The sequence below is a fragment of the Tauraco erythrolophus genome, chromosome 6 (genome assembly GCF_009769465.1).
Source record: "Tauraco erythrolophus isolate bTauEry1 chromosome 6, bTauEry1.pri, whole genome shotgun sequence".
Lineage (NCBI taxonomy): Eukaryota > Metazoa > Chordata > Aves > Musophagiformes > Musophagidae > Tauraco > Tauraco erythrolophus.
In genome coordinates this window covers 27372649-27396496 of record NC_141470.1, presented here as the reverse complement: position 1 = coordinate 27396496, position 23848 = coordinate 27372649, and the positions used below count along the sequence as shown (strand labels likewise).

The following is a 23848-nucleotide window of genomic DNA, read 5'->3' as shown; positions in this document are numbered from 1 at the left end:
GTGCCCCAGGACTGCGGGGCCTGGGGGGGTCTCCCTTTCCCAGTCCTCGTCACCCCTCAGCGGGGATCCCGGCGAGGAGTCGAGGGATCAGCAGGACGGCGACCCGGCTCGTGGGGACCCTGTGGTAGGAGGGGGGACAGAGCTCCCCAGCTTCCCCCCACACACCCTTTTCACCTCTCCCCGGCACTGCAGCATAGGGGGCATGCAGCCACCCGGGACCCCTGGCCGAGGAGGGTGCTAGAAGTGATGACCCCCTGTCCCCGTCCCCACCAGCGGGCAGGACTTCTGCAAGTGCTTCCAGCCCTGGTCCCTGAGAGCTCCTCTGCCCCTCCCGGGCCTTAACCCCCATTTCAGGGGGTGTGAGAGGGTGTCCCCCCTCCTCTGGCCTTTTTCAGCTCAATAAAAACTCTCCGAGCCGTCAGCGTCGCCCGAGCAGGGCCGCGGAGCCCCCCGCGCCCTGCCTCATCCCCAACGCCCTCCCCGAGCCCCCCTGGCCATGCTAGGCTGGCATGGGGTGGGGGGCATTTATGGGGGGAAAGGGGCCCCCTTCCCCGGGCCAGGCGCGGGCTCCTGGGATCGGAAGCCATGACACAGTTCGTTAGCCAAAGCGGGCTCGTTTGCGCACTGCCTTCAGCCGGGTTCGACACTTTACCTCTGTCTCGGGGCTCGGTGGGAGCAGGAGGTCGATAACCCCATTTCTGGGGTTCGCCCTCCCCCCCCCCACATGGAGACCCCCAATCCTGCCCTCACCCCGACTTTTTCCTTCCCTTTCCCCCACCCCAGGCACATCCCTGTGGGACTGGGCATGGGACTGGCCTCCAGCTGGGCACTGGCGCCCCTGGTCACCGGAGCTGGTCCGGGAGCCCCCCATGAGCTCTATGCCCAGCATTGGGGTCTCTGGGGGATAAGACTGTTGTCCCCATCCTGGGCAGGTGGCATCCCCTGGGCCAGCCAGCCTGGTGGGAGCAGTGCCAGCAGCACCCCCGCGGTGCCCGTTTCTCCCCCCTCCTTGGGCTACACGTGCCGGACCCCTGCCCGCTCCCCATGGATGAGGCTACCAGGATGGGGACTCCCCAGAATGGGGACGGATCCACTCGGGAGCCCCACGGGGCGCAGGGGCTTGAGGCAGCTCCTGGAGGGTGACAAATGGGGGTCACCCAGCGGGGTCGCATCCTGTGGGTCCCCAGCAGGGGCTCATCCTCAGTCTTCCTGCTCCCCTGTGGCACCCACCACCCTTCGCCCCTCCTGCCCCTGCGGCAACGACACTGACACCCCACTGCAGGGTGTCACTGAGGCCGGCGTGGGAGGGGGCTGTGTACAGCTGGGGGCCTGGGTTTAGAGTGTGAGAGTGTTTCACCCCATCACCATCACCCCTGTGCCGCAGCGTGTCCCCACCCATGTACAGGCACCCGGTGCACCGCAGGGCGGGTACATCCCTGCCGCCATTAATGCCACCCCGCCGGGCTGCATGGGGGCATGGGGTGCTGGTGGGAGGGGGCACCCCGAGGTGCTCCGTGGGGTTTCTCCATTGCACAGGGGGACCCTGCGCCAGAACCCCACCAAAAAGTTCACCTGGGGTGCCGGGCTGCTTGTTCCTTCCCCTGCCAAGGGGGATATCCCTGCCACCCCTGGCCATGCGGGGACACAGTGGCAGTGGGACGTCTGGTGGCTGCAGCTGGGAAGGGTTTGGCAGCCCTCACCCCCCCCCAGCCCCTCTTTAGACAATTTTGGACAATCTGGAGAGAAGTCATAATACTGCTACTACAGTAATAATGATGCTTTTAGGGACATTTGTATTTTTATCATAATTCTCTCTTTTTTTAACATAAAAGAAGAGATTTATATGCCTGGGGAAGGGTCCGGAGCCGAAGGGTGGCAGGACCAGGGCACCCCAAGACCGGGCACCGTGATGGGCTGTTCTGGGGCCCCCAAGCCCCAAGGGTTCCCTGTGGGTGGGGGCAGCCTGGGCTGTGCCAAGGTGGGTGCCCACCCATCTCCTCTTGGGCACCCCGTTTTTCCGGGAAGGATTTTTCTTGTCTGCAGTCGGCTCCCCGGGGCTTGTGTGTTCATTTTTAACTCTAGAGCTCTTAGCCGTTATCTTGTTCAGGTATCTCTTCTTCATGTGACGGTAACATCCAACTGGTGTGTAAAATACAGAAAAAAAAAAAAAATACTGGGAAAAAAAAAAAAGAAAAAGTAAAAAAAAATAAAATGAAAGCCCAGACCGGCTGATGAGCGGCTGGAGCGAGGGGGTGCCCAGCCAGTGATGCCACCCCACTGCCAGTGGCTTTTGCTGCATGAGGGATGGCCGTCACCGACTGCTCCCCTTTTTTTTCCAATAACGGCAGCAGAGACCAGGGCTGGCACTGCAGAGGGGCTGGGGGGAAGACATGAGGGCCGGGGCGCACGGGTTGGGGGGCCTTCTTTGCAGAATCCTATTTTTGGGGAGCAGGGCCCCTCGTTTTCTGGAGGCAGCCCCTGTTCTTGGTAATAAAGGACAGTCAGTAACTGCCAGCGTGCCTGGTCTCTGGTCTCAGGGCAGGGGGGCAAGGGGGACAGCTCCTGAGGTCTCACCAGCAGCTGTGCTTGCAGCGAGTGCTGGTCGGAGTGGGGACGGGCGTCACAGTGTCACCTGTGCCTGGCTGAGCATCCCCCCAGCACTGAGCATCTCCTGAGCATCGAGTTTCCCACTCCAACACTGATCATACCTCAGTATAGAGCATCTACCCAGCACCAAGCGTCCTCCCAGCACTGAGCACCTCTCCCAGCACTGAGCGTACCCCACTATAGAGCATCCCCCCCAGCACCGAGCATCCCCTCCAGCAACACCCCTCCCAGCACCAAGTGTCCTCCCCCACCAGCACCGAGCATCCCCTCCAGCAACACCCCTCCCAGCACCAAGTGTCTTCCCCCACCAGCACTGAGCAACCCCCCGGCATCAACCACCCCCCAGCATTGAGCATCTCCCCCCAGCACTGAGCATTACCCAGCACTGAGTATCTCCCCCCCAGCACTGATCACCCCCCCACTGCATGCACGAGGAGGGAGGAGGATGGGCCAGGCCATGCTCAAGGACCCCCAGGTGACAGGAACTCATGCCAGGGTTGGGAGGACACACTCTGAAGGGTCCTGCAAGGGGAGGGGACGAGGAAAGGCACTGGCCAAGCTGCAAGGGCTGCAGGGCTGGGCCAGCTAATGAGGGCAATTAACAAGGGTAATTAATGAGGGTTCATTAAGAGCAGCCCTGGCAAGAAGCTCTTCCTTAAGGTGCTCTGGTTGTTTGGGGAGGCAGCTCCCAGGAGTGGTGTGGGACCCTGCCTGTGCTTTGGGTCCCCATGGGGGCTTCAGGATCTCCCAGCCCCTGGGGATGATGCCAACAGCCCTGTCCTGCACTGAGCCGGGTGATGCGGCCAGCAGTCCCTGTGGCAGCAACCGTGCTGGAAGGGTGAGTGCCTGTCCCAGCTAGGCAGGGTTTGGGCTGGGTCCCTAGTGAGGGGATGACATGCTGGGAAGGGACTTGAATATGGCTCTGGCAAAGGCGGAGGACCATGTCCTGGGCAGATGTGTGTTGGTGAAGCAGGGCACATGTGGCTGCCTGGGGTGCCAGCTGGCACTGTGAAGGCTCGAGTGGCTGTCTTAAATAATTCACTGAATGCTGGTCTTGAATAAATAAAAGAAACTCCAGACGTGGGTATGGCAGGAGAGCCATGTCCTCCGTGCCCAGGACAGTGTCCATCTGGATCTGCCTTCCAGGGGCTGAGACACTGTGTTGGAGGTGGCCAGTGGCAGTAGAAAACAGAAGGGGACAAGGTTGTCCCCTGGCCGGCTCCTGCATCCCAGTGGAGGTCGGGTTCCTGCTGCTTGCACCCTTTCAGGCTCTGGTTTACAAACTCTGGAGATTTTGGCAGCAACGAGCCACCGACGGCATCAGCACCACTGAGCCCAGCTGCTGTCTGGGCTGTGTTACACTGGAGCTGGGTTTCTTTTATCACACTACATCTTTGAAGGTGATGAAAAGCGAAATACTCTTGGCCCTGCACTGTGATCCTAGTGCTCCCATTGCACCGAGGTGGCCTGAGCCACAGCCATCCCCGAGCCCCTTCCCTTGTGCCCGCAGCCAGCGGGAGCAGATGGAAATAGCAGCATGATCCCAGCTGCGGCGAGGCCACAAACCATTGTACACGGGGATGGGGGAGTGGGCAGGGATATATATAGAGATAAGACGTATGGATGATGCACTGTGCACATGCCGTGCTGGGGCTCGGCGATGCCAGCATCCCCAAAATAGTTGCGTGGAGCAGAGACGCATGAGGTTTCCGCTGACTGCGGCAGCTCCTGGCCCTCATGTCACCGCGCCAATCGCCACCGGTGCTGTGCCAATGTGGTGCCCGGACCTCAACCCAGATCCTTCCCCAGCTGGAGCGTGAAACCCAGGGCTGCAAAAGGCTGGGGAGGTGGGGAAAGGCTGCAGGGACTCCTTTCCCCAGGTGTCGGAGATTCTGAATCCAGCCCCTGCTGCGGAGACAGGCTGGTGGCAGCCAGGGCCACCTGTACCCTGGCTGGCAGGGGTCTGTCTGCATGGAGCCAATAGCCGCAGATGAGTTGTGCCAGGCAGAAAAGGGTGTCTCGCTTATAGCTGGGGCTCAGTCATGTGGGTCCCTGCCAGGTCCAGCGCTCAGGATAATTACCTGCTAATTAGCAGCAGCACCCCAGATTGGTGGCATGACCCCAGTGTACCCCTATGGGCTGGGAGCCACCCACTGCTGTGCTTAGCACCCTAGAGTGCCATGGGTGAGGCTGGGGGTGCCCTGTGCCCGCCACAAGCTCCATTGGTCCCAATTCCCCATGGGTAGACCTGAACCTGAGGGGGAAGAGTGAGCCAAGCTCCTGCCAGGCCCTAAATCCACCATCCACAAGTGGGAATGGAAACTGGGGCTTCATTGCTGCTGGAAATGCAGGGGGCTTCAGCAGCCTCCACTGCTGGGGGGGGCTGGCACTGACGGGTGCATCCCGCAGATGAGGATGCTCCACCATATCTAAAATAGCTGTGGTTCCTGCTGCTGAGTGGGGAGGAGGCAGGGGAAAAAAAAGCCAGGCAGTGTCCCGGAGAGCACAGGAGAGGATGTGGCAGGAGCGCTGGCTGCCTCCCAGCCACCAAACCCCTTGCAATTAAAAGCGGATGCGCGGTCTGAAACCTGCAGCAAGTCCCAGCCCTCGGAGGGAGCATTTGGTGCCGGTGTGGCTGAGCTCCCTTGCCGCACCGGGACAGCTCGGCGGAGAGCCGGAGCACTGCTTGGAGACAGGCAGAGGAAGATAGGACTCTCTCGAATGTTAAAAGTAAGAGGAGTTGGTGGTCTTGCACCAGGATGTGTCTCCATGATTCCCTTCCCTGCCACAGCCCCCCAGAGAACCAATCCCATCACCTTTCTCTCACACTGTTTTTTCTTGGGTTTGTGCTTTTTATTGCTTGGGTTTGGTAAAAACAGTGCACGGGGAGGGAGAGAGGAAGGACAGAGCGACAGCCTTGGCTTTGGTGCCTGTTGCAGGACAGACAGAGCCAGAGCTGGGGCTACTTTTCCTGTGAGACAGGCAGTGCTTGTGCCCGGGTGGGGTTCCATCGGCTCGTTCCCAAACCTGACTGCTGGGAGAAGCGCAGCAGAGACTGACCTCTCCCCCAGCCCAATTCCAGCGGCAGGACTGCGGGAGGTCTCAAGGGTGAGAAGGGGTCTATGCTGTTGTTCTCAAACCTTGCTGCTCTTCGAGGTGATGAGGTCCGTGTGGGATGGATGCAAACGGTTTCGCTTTTTCCTGTCCTGCCCGACGAAGCCAGGAGCAAAGGGCACCCACAGAGGCAGCAGGGCAGCTGCAGCCTGCGGTAGGAAGGTCCTGGTGCTCGTGGGCAGGCATCGTGGGAATGCCTGGCTCTCGGCAGCACCATGCTGCCTGCTGGGGCCTATCCAGCAGGCAACTGGGGTCTGTGGGGTCACCCATCAGGGCAGAGGGCTGTTTCCCCATCCAAGGCACCCTGCGGTCATGTGGGATGCTCTACGGTAGGGCTTGTGGATCCTGACAGTGACCCTTGTGCCCTGTGGATCCAGGCAGCAGCTCTTTGCTGGGAGATGCTGGTCCTCAGACCATCTGTTTTCCTTCGTGTGGAGGCCACGAACTTCTTTCTTTCCCAGCCCTAGCTGGGTGACAATGGTCCTTGGGAGCCTGGTGGCAGCTCCCTGTCCCTCTGCAGTGTGTCCCTTTGGGTGTCCCATCCAGCTACATCGTGGCGGTTCATGTTTCCCCTGGGGAGCCATGCAGGGCTGCAAAGCCACCCTCCCCGTTTTCCAGCAGGGGGGAGTCGTCCCTGGGGGCTGCTGGTGGGGCCTTGGTGCCTTCCTCCTCCTCTTCTTCTTCCTGCTGCTGGAGGCTCTGCAGGCGCTCCTGCCGTGCCTCCATGAAATCCTGCGCCCCGTCACCCACCAGCCAGACAGCATCGCCCACGCAGGGTGGCTGCCGGACGGGGTTGTGGTCGTAGGAGAGGAGGCGCAGGGCGGAGAGGCAGGCCAGGTCGGGGAAGCAAGCGATGCGGTTGCGGTCCAGGTCGAGGACGCGGAGGTGGGCCATGCGCAGCAGAGCCGGGGGGAAGTCCTCGAAGCGGTTCCCGTAGAGCCAGAGCCCTCGCAGGCCGGCCATGCGGGGCAGCCCGGCGGGCAGGCGGGCCAGGCGGTTGTCACCCAGCTGGAGGCTGCGGAGGTCAGGCAGGCCCAGGAGGGCTCGGGGGAAGTGGGCGAAGAAGTTGCCCTCCAGCCAGAGGCAGCGCAGGCTCTGCAGGCGGGCGAAGGCGGGCGGCAGCCCCTGCAGCCCGTTGCGGCCCAGGTAGAGATGTGCCAGGCGGGGCAGGCGGCACAAGGCCTCGGGCACCTCCAGCAGCTCGTTGCCGTCCAGGGCCAGGGTGCGGAGGTGCCGCAGGGCCGCCAGCTCGGCCGGCAGCTCCCGCAGCCCCGCACCGCTCAGGTAGAGCTTCCGCAGCCCCCGCTGTGTCCACAGAGCCGCCGGCACCCGCCCGCCCCGCACCTCCAGCCGCTGCTCGCCGCCCTCCGGGCCCTCGGCTGCCGCCAGCCGCGTCCCGCGCCCCGCCGAGCCGCCGCTCCCCATCCCCGCTGCGGGGCCCGCGGCGCCGCCGTCGCCAAGGCAACCCGCCGCAGCCAATGGGAGCGCGGGGGCGGGGCCTGGCAGCCGGTGGGGTCGGGAGACGCCCGCCGGGATGCCGCGCCCCTGCCCCGCCCTTGCCACACCCATGCCCTGCCCCGCTCTTTCCTGTCTCCACCACCTCGCACTCCTGTCCCAGCTCCCTCTCCGGGCGCTGTGCTGGGTGGGGGGTCCCTCGGTCATCACCCATGTTCCCTGGGACCCCCAGGGAGGTGCTGCAGGGCCCCTGCCGTCCCGGCACAGCCACCTCTCCCCGGTGCCCTTTTTCACCCCGCGAAGCCTGGGTGCCCACCCCATGGTCAGAGAGAGGATGGACAAACACACCCAAGTGACACCCCCATGTCGTGGCTGCCCACCCTGCTGGGTCCCACCGGACAGGCTGGGAGCAGGGGGGCTGTCTCCGTCCTCTTCCACTTCTTCCCGCTGCTCACCCCAGCCAGCCCTGCCTGATTTTTCCCTGCCGCAAATCAGCTGTGTCATCCCAAAACCAGCGCGGGAAAGCTGGGCTCGTACAGCCCTCCAGTGGCTGCCGGCCAGGTGGCACCCCCCCCCCCTCACAAATCCTCCTGCCAGCCTTCGGGCAGCCCCCAAAACGAGGGCTATGGGCAGCCACGGCCCCTCCATGGCGGTCTCGGGGGCCAGGGGTAACAATGGCACTGTATCCAGGAAAACTGTTCAGGGTCTTTATTTCTCTGTGTGCTCCCAGGGACAGCGGTGGGGAGGAAGGGAGGGCAAAGAAGTCGAGGCTGGGACCCTCGGGCAGGGTGGGGTGCAGCAGCACTACCCTGGGAGAGCCTGGAGGGGCCATGCTGGGGGGGGGAAGTCACCAACCATGTCCCCCAGCCTGGTGGGGTGGTTGTTGGTGCTGAAGGTGCTGGGACTGGATATCCTCCATAGGTTTCGCCATCCAGGTTGGACTCTGCCAATGCTGGGCTGGAAAAGTCAGGAGAGGTGGGGTAGTGAGGCAGGAGTCCCCCCTGGGGGCTGCAAACCTCCCCCAAGGACACCCCAGACTCACCTGGCGCTGCAGGGAACAGAGTTGGGCAGGGGGTCACGTACTGGCCATGGTTAGTGGTGAACTCCGATGGCTCCTGGGGGATGAAGCTGGGTCGGGTGCATGGTCCTGGTGGGACGGGGATGGGAATGGGGCCATGCCTGCACCCACCTTCCTGCCAGCACCCAGCTGTCCCAGCAGGCTGGCCTGGGTCACTCGGCGTGCCTGGAGCCCTCGGGAGACAAGCGGGACGGAGTGACCCACCACAGGCAAGCCCTGCATGGGGATGGCACATGGGGACGGGCGGTGGGCTGGGGTCTCGCTCGCCACTGCATCCAGGCAGCCCTGCACCTCCCGGTTCAACTCGCTGCCACTCTTGGAGCCTGTCGGCAGCGCGGGGAACTTCTCAGTGCCCTGCTGGAGGATGGAGATGGGGTGGCTGGAACATCATGTCCCCTGCCCTGCACCCCAGCCCTGCCTGCCAGGGGTCTCGCCTCACCGCCCCCTCCCCTCGCCCTTCTTACGTGGCTGTGCAGAGAAGGCAGGTAATCTGTCGCGGTGATGCTATTGCCAAGCTGTGGGAGAGAAACAGCATCTCGCAGCGTGCAGAGGTGGGTGCGGGGCTGGCAGGGATCTGGTGGGGCTGGGACTCACGGGCTGGCCTGGCAGGAGTGGCAGAACGCTGTTGTTCCTTGAGGCGGCTCTCAAGAAGCCCGACCGCTCCTTGGTGCCCATGGTCGTCTTCTGCAGGATGTCCGCAGGGAGCAGATGGGGCACGGGGACAGCCCCGCTGTCCTCAGCCCTGTCCCCAGGCCAGCCTGCACACATCCATGGTGTTACCTGGTGTCACGGTGCCAGGTACAGCCTGGGGCCCTGCCTGTCCCCTGCATTTGGGGGTGGGCAGGGACAGATGATGCAGCGCAGGGGGCCTCCAACACCCTCAGGGACCACTGACACCCTCAAACCATACCTTGCTGGGCAGGACTGGTGCGGCAGCTCTCAGTGCCGTACTCCCTGGATGCTTTGGAGAGGCCTTGGAGGAGCTGTGTGCTCTGGGGACTCATAGCCCCAGTGCGGAGGAAGGAAAGGGAGGGGTCTTGGAGGTACCCACTCCCTGGCTGGTGGCGCCGGGACAGGAGGCTCTGGCCGTTGGGGTGCCAGGGGGACTTGAAGTACTTGGCGGTCGTGGACGTGGCTGTGTCCTGGTAGTGGCTGCGGCAGGAGGCCAGCGTGGCTGTGATGGAGGGACCTCGAAACTTGCTCCCCGTCCCCCTCCCCTCCCACAGCAGGAGCACCTACCCTGCTTCTGCACTGCGTGGGCAGAGTAGGTAGGACATGGCCGAGTGGTTGTTGGACACGTAGCCAGTGCCAGTGTGGTGGCCAAGGCGAGGACGGAAATGCGGCTGGCCTGGGTGACAGTGGGGAGAGTGGTATCAGCCTGGAGAATGAGCCCCCTCACCCGCCCCAGGAACGGCCTTTGGGACTCCCTACCATAGGCCACCGCGTAGCTTGTGGCGTAGAAGTTCATGAGGTCGGCGCTTCCCCCGGTGTGGGTGCGTGCCTTCGCTGGGGGGCAGACGGTGCCCAGCCCCGCAGCAGGCGAGTCCTGCAACAGCGACGGCAGCTTAGCGCGGGGACTGACAAACAGACAGGCAGATGCCATGGTGGGGCTGTCCCAGAGCAGCTCCCTGCCTGCCCAGAGGGCCTGGAGGAGGCAGGGGTGGCTGTGGAATGTGCAATGTCACCGTGGAAACGGATGTTGGGATGCTGACGCTGTCTCCTGGTAACCGGCGCAGCAACACGTGGGGTTCCTTGGCCACAGAGACTGTCAACACTGCCTGGGGACTGCTGGGACACTCTACGGAGGGCACCAGGGAGCAGGATGCCCCATGGGTTGCCCCAGTCCAACCTCCTGTGGAGGAGGCCACAGTCCCCTGTGTGTGGGGCCACTTCCCCCGGGTCCCCAGAAAAACAGTTTCAAAGGGGCAAGTAGGAGTTGGAGACAGCGGTGAGCTGGCACGTGCCAGAGTAAGCATGGATTGTGGCTGCTTCCCCTGAGTGCCTGCTCCCAACACCCCGAGAGCAGAGCCCTGTGCTCGCAACACAGGGAGGCAGCGGAAGCGGCAGGGCTAGCAGCCACGGCTTTATTCATCGTGCTCTGAGAGTCCAAGGGAGCCGCTGCCAGAGGAGGAGCAGATAGACAGAGAGTGCAGCAGCAGAGTTTCCACAGGGCCCCATATCCTTCCTTTGCTCCAGGGGACAGGGAGGGAGAAGGCAGCTCCCCCATCAGCGTGGTGGCTCAAAGAGGTACTCCAGGTCCGGCTGCCGCAGCCTCTGCTCCCTCTTCTTGTTCTTGGCAAACTCCCTCAGCATGGTCATCACATCGTTCTCAAACTCAGCTGGCGTGGGCTTTGCTTCTGCGGTAAAAACAGAAAAAGAACGGCTCTGTCCTGTCCCGAAGCACCCAGTACCATGCTTCCCCCACCAAACTCGGCTCCCGCAGCCCAAAGCGATGGCACTGCCTTGGCCAGTGCCCCAGTATCAGAGCGGGCAGGGCAACAGGCAGCTGCACCATACCTGTGGCCCAGTAGTAGATGTCCCAGTCGTTGCTGGGCTCGTTGATGAGCCGGTCATAGAGGTTCAGCTGCTGCTCGCTCATGCGGGTCAGGTTCTCCTTCGCAAGAGGCTGGAGAGAGGACGTATGAGGATGAGTGCAAGGTGACCGGAGGAAGAACCAGGCTGGCATGACGCTCCTGACGCCCAGCTCTCTACACGATGCCAGAAGACACGGAGCCGCGGGTCCAAAGTGACCTGCCTGCTGCCCAGCCTGCTCTCTGTTAACCACTACTTCAGTGCTGAAACCCACTGGCCTTGCCTCCTTCATGCATCCCAGAAATGACGTACATCCTTCCCAAAGGATTTCGGCTCAGCCATCAGCTGAGGATCTTCCTCGAGAGCTCTAATGTGCCTCTGGCTCTGCTCCATCCTGCCTGGCAGCTGCCTGGCAGCAGCACCGATCACTGCATCCTCCGTGAGCAAAGCTCTTGTGGTGATTATCCAACGGCTCAGCTTTCTATCTGCTTTCTATCCTCTAAGCAACATCACATCTCCTTAGGCTTTGGATTATGGCTGTGCACTACCTTACCAAACTCTTTCCCCGCAATGCTCAGGTCTCTTTTCTATGAATTAAAAAACTGTTAACGTCTTTAGGGAGCTGAACTACACAGCAGCAAGGCTCACCTTGACTGGTCTTTCTCCCTTAGCTCTCCAGGGCTGATGTTATCTCTCTGGTAAAGTACATGCCATCCCTGCCCACCCCTGTCCACAGGGGACAAATTGTCAGGGCACTGTAGGGAAGGACAGAACAGCTTGGGCACCCTGACACCAGGGAGGTGGAAAAGTGGTGGAAGGTGGCTGAGAAACCAGGAGGGAGGATGGGCACCCGGCACCTCACCTGAGCAGGATGCAGTTCTCCAGCATCCCCCTCTTCCGACTCTCATACAGCAGCCGTGCTCTCTTGGTCTCCAGTGGCTCATCGGGACGCTCCTGCCAGGGGGGCAATGGGATCTCCAGCACATCCTTCCCCGAGTCCGTCGGACAGTCCCCACGGTAGCCACGCTGCAGGCTCACCGGCCCAAAAACGAGCCGGCACAAAGCCCGCCTGGGTAGAGAGCAGAGCTGTGAAAGGAACATGGACAGCACATGGGATGTCAGGCCTCGCTGCTCCAGCGCAGCTGGGATGGGGAGCTCTCCAGCACAAACACGGTCCCCCCAGACCCTGCTGGCCACGAACCCTCATCCTGCACAACCACACCATCCCCAGTCTCTGCTGCCCCTTCAGACCCCCCCATGCCATAACTTCCCCTTCATGCCATCCCCATCCCATAACCCTCCCATACCCTGCTGCCCCTACTCCCCCCAGTACCCTTCCAAACCCTGCTGCCCCCCGATCCCACAGCCCACCCCCGGGCCCTGCTGCCCCCAATCCCCCCATCTCACACACCCCAGACCCTACAGCTGCCTATCCCTATCCCATCCCACAGACCCCCCCCGGGCCCTGCTGCCCCCAATCCCCTCATCCCACACCCCCCAGAACCTGCTGCCCAGGGCCTCCCTCGACGCCCCGCCCCTCCCAGGTCCCCGGCTCCCCCCGACGGGTGCTCTGGCCCCTAGATCCACCGCCCCAGTAACACCCGTTAGCCCCCAGTAAACCTCACCCCGGCCGCCGCCATAGCGCCGCTCTGTGCCCGGGGGCGGCCCGACTCTATGGCGCGGTGAGGATGTCGAGGGGGGGACGACGACGGACGGACAACCGGGGCGGGCCGGAAGGGGCGGGGCGCGAACCGGAAGGGGCGTGGTGTAGCGCGGCGGCGGTGGCGGTGAGCGCGGTTGGCGCGCGCGCTCGGGGCCTGCTGGCGGTAACGGGCGGGGCCGGGCCGGGGGTACCGCGACCCGCCGCCCCCTCCCCTCCCCTCGCCCCCCGCCCCCGGGCTCCGCCGCTCGGCAGGGGGGGCCGGGCCGATATGGCGGTCTCGCCCTCGGCGGCGCGGGGGGGCGGTCTGGGCCGGGGGAGGGCGGCGGTGCTCTGGGGAGGGAGCCCGCCTCGGGCGGGGGGGTGGGGGGAGCGGTGGGGTCCCCCAGAGGACCTCGCCCCTGGGCAGGGGCTGCCCGGGAAGGGGTTCACCGAGGAATGGGCGAGGTGGGGGGCTGCGCTCCCCGGGTGAGGTCGGGGTCAGGTTGTGGTTGTCCCCGGAGGCGGGTCGGCGGCCCCAGGGGTCGGTCAGGTCTGGAGGAAACGGGGCCACGATGCCCCCGGGGGTGGCTCTCGGCGGGGGCGGAGTGGGATTGCCCCGGTGGGGAGGTGTCTTAGCCAGAGAGCGAGGGGCTGCTGCGGCCCGCGGGGTGGGTCTGGGCTGGGGCTCTGGGGCCCCTTGCAGGGGGGGGGCTGGTGTCTGCAGGGAATGGGGGGCCAGAGAGAACCGGAGGGAAATGCAGAGCAGATCCCCAGTGCTTCACTGACTCACTTTCCCTTCTTGCCTCGCTGCAGTGCACCTTCCGTCTTCTTGCTTCGTCCCGGTCCCAGCCCGGGCTCCTGCTCCCGTTTCTGGAAATATGTCCGAGGGAGTGGATCTGATTGATATCTACGCCGACGAGGAGTTCAACCAGGTGAGCGGTGTGTCTGGCCCTTGGGTTTGGGGCCCCCTTTCTGGGGGAGAGCATTGGAGCTGGCATTGGCCGACTCATTAGCAAGGTGCTGGAGCCATTAACATGGACGTACCCACTGGCTGGTGCATATGTATTGAGCAGAGGCAGGAGAGGTGACTGTTGTGGCTTAGGAAGGGTGGTACAGCACTGGGAGAGTCCTTGTGGAGAATAGAGGGCTGGGACTGTTCCTAAATCCTGGGGGCTGCCATCTTGAGCTGGGAATAAAGCATCTTTCTGCGAGTTTCACCAGAAGTTCAAGATACGGATGGTCACAAAACATCCGGGTAGGTGGAAGGGGAGGCAGGGTTTGCACCAAAACATTTGCTAGGGCACCAATGATTGGGGATTGAGGGGGATAGTTGTAGCCTGGTGGGAGACATGAGAATTCCAAACTGGAAGAGACACTGCCAGGGAACTGCACAGTGAGGGGACCCAGAGCCCTGGACCTGCAGGACCACCGAGGCTGGGAAGCTGTGGCAGGGACTTGCTGTGGTTGGGGAGAAGACAGTGCGCCACCTCACCCACCCCTTGGCTGTCTGGGACTTGCAGGAAGAAATGACGGAGAAGGGGGGAGATGTGTAGCTGTTAAAGCAGCAGATTTTAGAGTGTTCGGGGATCCAGGAGAGCGGGTGTGAATGCAGATGTTCAAAGATTAAAAACTGCCATGGAAAGCCTGTGGAGGAAAGTTGGTCCACGCTAGAGAGCAAGCCGCATGAAATGAAAGCAAAACCCGCGGAGGAAGGAATGGCTGTGAGCTCCCAGAGGGCTGAAGAGATGCTGAGGACGATAAACCCTTTGTTCTGAGGAGGCAGGAGGTTATCAGGTGAGAATGCAGCATGGGGCAAAAGCGAAACGGCAGAAACCATGTTAACTGCCTGCGAGCCAAGGGGACTGCAAGGTGCTTTCCAGCCACCTGGGAAGAAGCAGGAGTTCTCCGCTGAGAGCAGTTGCCTCAGAGGAGGGCAGGGTCCATGCTGGCTCTAACATTGCCAAAATAATGGGAACCTCACTAGAAAGGTGAGTTGCGAAGCAGACATCAGTGCTGCCTGTGGCAGCCAGGCAGCCCTGCCCAGACACCCTCTGACTCTGAAATGCCACTTCCTGCATCCTTCCTGACAAACTCCCGGAATAAACCCAATTCCTCCTCTATTAAACAATGTAGTACTACGCTGAGATCCAACGGAACTGCTCCGGCTTAGGAACAGCCTCAATTTGTATGTTTTTGTGCAATTTGCTTTTAACAGAATCGGAAAATAGGTATACCTGGACTTGGGAGTGGAAGGGAGAACTGGGTAGCTGCAGGAATAAGTGTGGAAGGTGCAGGTTAAGAAAATACGTGGAGGTCGCTGGGCTGGAGTTTTGAAGTGCACAGAATAACCAGGAAACTTCATTCATGGCAATTACTCTGAACACCGAGGGGAAGCAGTGAAAGTGGATATAGTATCTTCTGTCTAGAGAAGAAGAGATGCAACAGTTGTGGGTGTGAGTTGGAAAGTCTGCAACGTCTCGGAGGACAACCGCTGAACAACAAACAGGTGGGAGGACTTGACAGGAGAACTCTGCTGCAGCTTCACGAGTGCTCTGCAGAGACAATCCAGTGCTGCCTGTCCTGCCTGTGCCTGCAGGTAGGCTTTCCTGTGAAGCCTCAGCCCCTGGGAGGCCTGGAGCAGGAAGGGTGACAAAAGCAGTGGCTTGAGTTGATGCAGGAATATCTGCCAGGGAGCTGAGAGGGTCTCTGATGGATGGGTCTGGTCTGGTCTACAGTCAAGTCTCGGAGGTCTTTGGGAGCAAACAAGTTAAGCAGTGTTGAGAGGAGGACGGAGCAAGCCCGTCTGCACAGCAGGAAATGGCATGGAAAGATTTAACTGGAGGGTTTGAGGGAGAGGACACAAAAGATCTTTGACACGGCCAAGTAGATGGAGGCTTCTTAAAGCTGGAAGTGATTATCAAGGCTGCCGACTCCAGCGTCTCGCTCGCCTCAGGCTGCGTGGCGGCAGGAAGAAACCAAGAGTTAATTTGTGCATGATGCCGCGCGTGGGATCAAAGCGTGGTGAGAAAGTGCCCTGGCTGCCCCGTGGTCCCTGTGGCACAGCAGGGACGCCAGCGTGGTTCCAAATCCCATAGCACATGTGGTATTTACCACCGACGGCGCCCGGCTTCATCCCTGTGTGCTTGCGAGGTGTCACACTTGGGTTGGGAGTGTGTTTGCGGTGTCGGGGTTTGAACAGCGGTGAAGGTGTTAGCTGGCAAGGTGGTGGAAGGAGCCTCTCGCTACCGTGCGTTTCGAGTGGTGGTCCACAAATTCAGTGCGACGGCAAGGGCAGAGAGCGGCAGAGCAGACTCGTGGGCGCTTGGGCTGTGAGTACTTCTACACCATCTTCCCCTCAGGCTTCTCCTGTAGCCCCCTATTTTTGTTCTCAACTTCCTGAAACTTTCAGGCAGAAATCTTCCAGCCTTGGGCCATGTCCAAAGGCGCTTGGTGGAGGTAGGAGTGTGGGAGGTGGATTAAACAAACAGTTGAGCTGTTTTGAGAATAAGTACAAAAATACTGCTCCCTGTTAGAATTCTTTTAACCTTTTTATCAGCTGTGCAGCTGAAATAGCCGGATGCAAAAGTTAACAACTTGCCTTAGAAATGGACGTTGCTGTCAAGAGAGTGTCTAAGGAAAAATGGTTTGATTTTTATATTTCCTTGACCCTTTAAAAGCCGTGTGCTGATGACAGTTACCCATCTCTCTCCTGAGCTCACAAAGGGCCATGTTGTATGTGTGCAGTTCCCCAACCGTCACGGCGTAGGGGATTTCACCACCTCACGCTGTCTCTAGCAGAAAATGTTGTCTGAACTGCCTTTGAAGTCCTGGAATTAAAAATTTGGGAGCAGAGCCTCTGGTTTTTGTGCTGCACGGGACCTGTGCATTGCTCTCGTGGGACAGATACTAATGTAGTAATTTGTGGCATGAAACGATGCTCGATGCGTGCTGAATCCAGGTGAGCAAATTAGTCTGAAGATGCGTAGTAAACACAGCACTCGCTGTACACTCCAAATTAAATATAGCCCGAAACAGAGTGGGAATTGGAAGGCAGATCTAGGACACTTGAGTTCGCAGCTCAGAAGCTTCCTTGGCGGCTGGTTCGTGCCGTGAAAGGTTGCGCTGCCAAGGGGAGAGCAGGCGGCGTGTGTTCGTCTGTGTGTGCAGACGGTGCGTGTAGCTCCTACCCTGAAGAGGGCTCTGCTGGCCCAAAAACGAGTGGGCTGTGTAACCGGTGGCGTAACCGAGGCGAGCAGTGTTTGAGGGTAAGTGTACAACCCCCAGGCTGGACTTGTGAAGCGTGTGCCCACCGAGGAGCGAGAGGCTCCTCCATCGAGGTTGTTGGGTTTTCCACTGCTGAACTCTTGCCCTCGCACACTTGTAAAAGGTGAGCTGCTTCCTGTGAGCCTCCCAGAGCTGCAAGTTGCGTCTTGCCCCGTTGCTCGGTACAGCTGACATCCTAGCGAGCCTGTCCTCTGCTCACGCGAGGCATGTGCTGGAGCTCAGTGGAGGAGCAGATGGAAAAGCAAAAATCTTGTAGCTGAAGTCGGGGGGGAGGAAAATCAAGCCAGTGCAGGTCACCAAAGGGGTAAAGCCTTGTGGTGCTTCCTGGAGTATTCTTCCATTCTCCATCTCCTTATGTGTAAAAACTGCTCCAGGGTTATATCAAGCATCGCAAAGTGGAGCCCGTTGCATCATCTTTGGGGCATCAGTAATCATCATTGCTGGAGAAAGGAGTCGTTTATCCCGTTGCTGAGGGGCTTGTGCTAATGCTTGGCCGATCAGAGAGGTGGGCAGCTGGGCTAGAGACATGCGAAAGGTATTTCCGCATTGCCTGGGAGGAAGAGCAGACGCTGCGGTGGATTGCACGAGCGAGGGGTGGTCGTAAGCTTGGGGCACGGCATGTTTTTGCACGGCAGTGCAGTAGTGAGGAAGAGCAGTGCGGTGCTGAGGGGGGTCTGCTGGGCCAGGGGGGAAGCACAGGGAGTTGTCATTGCAAAAATGAAGCGCTGAAAGAGGTCACACCGCAGCAGCATGCCACTGAGGGGAGGGGACAGGGCTTCGGGCAAAAGGACTTGGCTCTTGGGAGATAACAGGTGCTGGATCTGTTTGCTGTGGCTTCATTCATGGCCAGGATTCACCACCTCCTAGCTGCGAGCAGACCTGAGACAAGCGGTTCGGGTGCTAAACCTCTGGACTGGGCTTGTGCTGCCTCAAAAGAGCTCATGCGCGCCGGCTACCAGTGAATTGGGACAACTGGTTTGCAAACCAAAGGAGGCTTCCTCACCTCCAGCCTCGTTCGTTCACAGGCCGTGGTGCGGCAGTGCAGCAGAGCGGCACCACGAGTGACTTTTAAGCATCTCCTGTGGTAGTGGGTGTTTGCCTTCTGCTGGACAGTCATTGCTGGGGGGTGTTGGAGGACTCCAACCCAAAAAATGTTGTTTGAGGCACCCAAAAATGGGTGTTTTGGGCAACCTGGTGTAGTGGAGGGTTTCCCTGCCCATGGCGGGGGGGTTGGAATTAGATGATCTTTGAGGTCCCTTCCAACCCTAACCACTCTATGATTCTATGACTAGCAGAACAGAGTGGTCCTCCAGAGCCCCATTCAGGCTCTTAACAACTCATAGGTCCCTTTCCAAGCTGCGGTTTCACTCCTGGGGTCTCTCTCTGTGGAGGTGCTCACGGTGTCTCTCCTCACAGGACTCTGAGTTCAGTAATGCTGATCAGATGGACCTGTACGACGATGTGCTAGCAGCCAGCTCGCAGCCCCCCGAAAGCCGCACCAGCAGCTCAGAGGCACCCCCGGAGATCCGCCAAGAGCCGTCCCCCAAGCCCAACAGCAAACCACCTGCCATCCTGTACACATACAGCGGGCTGCGCAACAAGAGAGCCGCCGTCTATGTGGGCAGCTTCTCCTGGGTGAGTGGGATCGTGGCCTGGCTCTGGTTGCCTGCCGAGGGGGTCTCCAGATGCCTGCCTGGGCAGTTTGGGTCTCCTGTGGTGCGTATGCAGATGGGGGTCCTCCAGAGAAACCCCCGAGGGGCTGCAGAGCTCTTTGGGGGTGCTGTTCCTCCTCAATCCACGCTGACCCAGTGTCCTAAGCTGGGTCATGAGCTGGAATTGACCTCGTGATCCTCAGGCAAAAGGGATTCTTAGCCCTGAGGGGATTCAGATCCAGTCTGGGGTGAGTGAGCAGTGGCTGTAGAGCCTCCCTCGCACTGGCTGCTGCCCCCAGCCTGGCTCTGCCATCTTGGGGACTGCATAGGTGAGTCTCCTTCTCCTGTCGACGGATACAGGGACGCTCCTGGGAAGGTTATGTCTTGTCCAGAGGGTAGAGACCTCTGATAGCCATGCCCAGGGCCTGTTTCACACTCGAGACTGATTTTAAACTCCCTGTAGAGGCTCCAGAGGTGTCTATACTCAAGTGCCCTGCCCCAGCCCCTGAGCGCTGAGCCTGTCTTACCTGGGGGGCACCGTGGCCCTGCGAAGGGCTGTGTGAGCTGACACCGGCTTCTCCCCTCTTCCCCTCAGTGGACAACTGACCAGCAGCTGATCCAGACCATCCGCTCGGTTGGTGTCTACGACGTTGTGGAGCTGAAATTCGCAGAGAACCGAGCCAATGGGCAGTCGAAAGGGTGAGAGCCAAGGGGGACGTGGGGGAAAGCGGGGAGCCAGGCCTTTGCAGCCATGTCCTGTGTGTTGGGGAGAGTGAGGGGGCTGCCAGTGATGCACAGCCTGCCTGGAGCTGGGATGGTAAAGTGAAGACTCCCAAACAGCATGGGAAAGGCAGGAGGGGACATGTAACTCCAGGCTGGGTTCAGCTGCTGAGTCAGGCAGCGGGATGTGGTGGTGCTGGGTGGTTTCTGCCAGCAAGGACAGATGGAGCCCTGTGGGGTCTAGCAGGGGGTCTGTGCCCCCTCCCAGGGGGGTGAAACGCTTGGGGCTGGCTCTTGCTGACTGACCATCGGGCTTTCCTGCAGGTATGCAGAGGTGGTGGTCGCCTCTGAGAACTCGGTCCACAAACTCCTGGAGCTCCTGCCCGGCAAAATCCTCAATGGTGATAAGGTGGAGGTGAGGCTGGCAACCCGGCAGAACCTGTCACAGTTCGAGGCGCAGGCTCGCAAACGTGAGTGCAGCAAATATACGCTGCGGGTGGGGGGGTCCTCCGCACTGCGCAGCAGCTCCCGCGGGCCCCGCAGATCCCCAGCACAGCTGTCAGGCCGAACCCACTGAGACCCTCGGGGTGGGGGGAACACTGCCAGGAGTCTCTGGGGGTTGTTTCCTGTTGCTGCTGAGTCTGATTAGATCCTGACCCGAGTCTTTATGATCCCCTTTTAGGTGCTCACACACTGCGAAGATCCCTCGTAGCCTCCTCCTCCTCCTCCTCTCCAAACTGAATGGGCTTAAGCTCTTCAGCCTATCAACATAGCTAAGACCCTCCATATCTATTAGTAGCTCTTCTCTGGATCTCCTCCAGAATTTGTCCATCCCTGCGGAGGTAAGGTGCCCAACACTGGACACAGTATTCCAGCTGGGGCCTGACCGTGGGCTTTCTACAATGGCAATAGGTGGTCCTTGCCTCACTCCGCAGCGATGTGACGCCCCAGCCTCGTGCCGGGGAGCTCTGTGGAGCTGCAGAGACTGTCTTGGCAGGAGCACATACGAGGAGGTCTTGGCCAGCTGTGGTCATTGTAGATCCCATGGCTCGTAACACGCAAGGAAAGCCCTTCTTCCTAAGCGTCCTAGCCGAGTCGCAGTGGGGTAGCTGTGACCTTCCCACCCTCCCTTCAGCTCCAGTGCCCACAGTGATCTGCTGCTTGGCAGCACCACACGCTGTTAGACTACGTCCCAACCTGCCCTCGCATTTTGGTGGAGCAGGGTGTGTTCCCTTCTCCCACTCCTCGCCTCACCGGGCACGGGGAGGCCGAGTTTCAGCCAGACCCTGGTGCCCTTGCCGTTGGCACGGCTGAGCTTGCATGAACCCTTGCGGCCAGCTTGGCAGTGCCAGCGCCCGAACGGTGCTCCGCTTGATGGCCATCAGAGCGGCAGGGCCCAGTGGGGAGCCATGGCTCCCCGGAGGGGCTCGGGCAGAGGCAGTGTCCTGCATCGTACCTCTCCTGTCTCATCTGAGCCTCTTCGGACACAGCAAGGGTTCCTGTCCCTCTCTTCGAGGGCAGACAGGCACCGAGTTTTCCTTCCTCCAGCAGCTCCATTGCTGTCGGCACTTGGGTTCTGTCCCCTCATGTTCCTCCACGCTCAGGCCTTTCTGAACCCGTGTGCGGATCGCAGGCTCTCTGGGTCGTTGACGTCTTCGGGGTCTCGGGACCCGGCAACCTCTCTGCTGGGGACCTCTTGCCATTTCTCGTAGCTTTTCGCTTCTGTCTGTGTAACCTGCTTGCTCAGTGGCTTCTGCAGAGCCCCACTGACCCAGAGCAAGTGTCCCTGGGGTGCCGTGTGGGCGACAGGGGTCTTGCTGGAGAGCTGGTACCCTCTTCGAGGCACGTGGAAGCAGAGGCTACGTTTGGCTGGATGGATCTTTCTCTGGGCACCTTGAGCTCTCCCGAGGCCGACTTCATGGGGTTGCGGGAGAGGACAGTCCTTGCGCCAGTTGCCGCGGGTGGGGAGGAAGAGGAGGAGGAGGAGGAGGAGGTCTCCGAGACCTGCAGGCCCTCCAGCCATGGCTCATGGCTCTTTCCTGTGCCGCTTGCAGGTGTGCCGCCGAGGGCCCACTCCCGGGACAATATGGACTCGGTGGACGGCCGTGCCACACCAACAGAGAATGCCTTGCCGCCTGCCCGCGTGGAGAAACCCCCCTCTGTCCTGCCTTTTTTCAACCGCCCCCCCACTGCCCTGCCCCTCATGGCGCTACCCCCGCCGCCAATGCCACCCCCACCGCCCCTCTCCTCTGGCTTCGGTGTCCCCCCGCCCCCACCCGGCATCCACTACCAGCACCTCATGCCCCCACCGCCTCGACTGCCCCCCCACCTGGCTGTGCCACCCCCAGGGGCTGTCCCTCCCGCCCTGCACCTCAACCCTGCCTTCTTCCCCCCACCCAGCGCAGCCCTGGGTCCTCCACCAGACACCTACGGCAAGGCCATGGCTCCCTACAACCACAGCAGGTGAGACGGGACAGGGGGTGGGCTACGTGCTGCTTGGTACCAGATTGAGGAGGGGCCTACACTGACCCCCCCCCCGCCACCATGTACCTCCTGTGCAGCCGGGAGCTTGGCCCACCACCTCCCCCTGTGAGCGAAGTGGAGTTTGAGGAGATCATGAACAGGAACCGGGCAATCTCCAGCAGCGCCATTTCCAAGGGCAGTGTCTGGTGCCAGCGCAGGTAACAGTGACCGTGGCCCCACACTGCCATGTTCCCCCCCACTCGGTGACACGTCCACATTCCTCAGCCCTTCTCTATTTTTTCCCCCAGGTGATTACAGTGACGCTATCGAGACCCTCCTCACGGCCATCGCCGTCATCAAGCAGTCCCGCGTCGCCAATGACGAGCGGTGCCGCGTCCTCCTCTCGTCCCTCAAAGACTGTCTGCACGGCATCGAAGCTAAGTCCTACAGTACAGGCGCCAGCAGCAGCTCCTCCAGGTACCGACAGCTCTGGGCTTGGAGCCACGTGGGGATGGCCTCGTTGCACCCCATCTTGAGGCTTTGCTCGCCATCTCTGTCCCCATCGCAGTGAGATCCTCCACCTTAGAGGTGACCGAAAGATTTTTCTTCTTTTCCTCAGGAAAAGACACCGATCTCGGGAGCGCTCTCCCAGCCGGTCCCGTGAGAGCAGCCGGCGACACCGGGACCTCCTCCACAGTGAGGATCGGCACGAGGACTATTTCCAGGAGCGGAACCGGGAGCATGAGCGACATCGGGACAGGGACAGAGAGAGGGACAGGCACCACTGAGACAGGTGAGCTGGTGCCAAGGCACTGCCGTGTGTGCCACGGTCTTGAGGAGCGAGGGCTGAGGTGGCAGGAAGGGTGCTCGGCACTGCTGACTGCTCCTCTCATCTCTCCCCACAGGAGTTTGGCAGTAAGTGGTTTTTAATGGACTCGTATCTCCTCACCTCAACCAGGACTACGTGACCCAGGCCGCTCACCCCCTCACCCCTTCCCTGCCAACCCCAGCTCTCTCCGAGTGCCCGAGGAAAGTCTTGCCGTGCCCCGGTGGGACTCCCACCGACACCTCGTGGCCTTGGGGCCTGAGCCCTTGCCTGCACTCACTGCTACTGCTGCTTCCCGGGGAGAGGCGAGGACCTGGGGAACGCCTGCGCCCGGGCTGCCCTGCTCCACTCCGTGGACACTCGGACCCAAAGAGAAATGGTGCTTTTTTTCCATGGAGGGAGGTTTGTGAGCCCTTTCCTCTCCGGGGTGGCCAGAGGGGATGGACCTCTCCCTGTTCGTGTGCAGCAGCGCAGCAGGGGCTCAAAGGCACATGGCTCCCAACCCCGTGCCCAGGTTGACTGGAAGCGGTATGGGGTTTTCTGCCAAGTACCATCCTCTCGCCTCATCTGGGGACGCTCCTGTCCTCATTGCCCTGGCAGTCCCAGTGCAGGCCCTCCCTGTCCTGAGGGATGCTGTGCCACGCTCCTTTCCCCCTCGCCCTCTCCGCTCTGCCTGGGAGGAGCATGCTGGGAAAGGGGGGCTGGAGCTGGGCCAGAGGTCACCCCTCTCCCTTTGCCCCAACGTTCTCCACCGGCCGGCTGCAGTGGCATCGCCACCTACGCGCTCGTCTCCCAAACAACAGCTCTGGCTGCCGAGTGCTGGCAGGGCCTTGTGCCGAGGTGGCCTCTCCAGCAGCACCTTCCTTGTTTAGAGGAAGCGGAGGAGGCAGAGCGCACCTTGGCAGGCTGTGACCCCGCGCTGCCCCATCTGGCTGCCCTTGGGACTGTCTGTCCCCGCGGGTGCTGGGGGGTCTCTCCCTTTCCAGCTGCATCCCCTGGCTGCCCTTTCCGAACAGGCGGCGCAGCGGTTCAGTGTGCGGTAGCAACTCAGCTGTATCGTGCAGGCTGGGATGGGGATGGTGGGGACTCGGCGGGGGGGGGGTGTCCATGCCTCTCCAAGCTGTGGGACCCCACAAGTCCCTCCAGCAGGAGACGAGGGAGCCCAGGAGGGTCGAGGTGAGCTGAGGAGACACAGGGTGACTTCCAGGTCGGGTGCCAGCCCCCAGGGCTGCCAGCCGGGCAGGGTGGCGTTGCCCTCTGAACTGTTGCTGGACAGGAGAAACCCAGCTCCGGAGCTCTTTTTAGGTTAAAATGACACACAAACAAACAAACAAAAAAAGCCCATCATGTAAAGTACTGTGAGATGCCGGCTGAGTGGGTGAGTGCCAGGGGGAGCGCTTGGTGGGAGAGTTCTGTTTTTTACTTAACGACACAAATTTTTAGTTTCTTTCCAAAATAGCGGGGAAAAGTGCAGA

The 23848-nt window shown here is 60.9% G+C and overlaps 3 protein-coding genes across 3 annotated transcripts; 1 reads left to right on the top strand and 2 right to left on the bottom strand.

The window, feature by feature from the left end:
- Nucleotides 1–6282: 6282 nt before the first annotated feature.
- LRRC10B (leucine rich repeat containing 10B) lies at nt 6283–15777 on the bottom strand. Its single transcript, XM_086613281.1, has 2 exons — nt 15540–15777; nt 6283–7151 (listed from the first exon to the last, which is right to left on the bottom strand). Exons 1-2 carry the CDS (start codon nt 15559–15561, stop codon nt 6283–6285), a joined length of 891 nt encoding a protein of 296 aa, XP_086469407.1. The 5' UTR covers nt 15562–15777.
- On the bottom strand, nt 10325–12494 carry SDHAF2 (succinate dehydrogenase complex assembly factor 2). The gene is made up of 5 exons (XM_086613304.1): nt 12412–12494; nt 11649–11872; nt 10944; nt 10772–10880; nt 10325–10611 (listed from the first exon to the last, which is right to left on the bottom strand). The coding sequence occupies exons 1-5, from the start codon at nt 12424–12426 to the stop codon at nt 10481–10483; spliced, it is 480 nt and encodes a 159-aa protein (XP_086469430.1). The 5' UTR covers nt 12427–12494; the 3' UTR covers nt 10325–10480.
- Nucleotides 13247–23323, top strand: CPSF7 (cleavage and polyadenylation specific factor 7). The gene is given in 10 exon segments (XM_086613279.1): nt 13247–13360; nt 18129–18347; nt 18960–19063; nt 19409–19554; nt 21139–21547; nt 21646–21742; nt 21744–21765; nt 21856–22024; nt 22167–22340; nt 22453–23323. Coding segments are annotated over 9 exon segments (1389 nt in total). The 5' UTR covers nt 13247–13306; the 3' UTR covers nt 22336–22340; nt 22453–23323.
- The last annotated feature ends 525 nt before the right edge of the window (nt 23324–23848 follow it).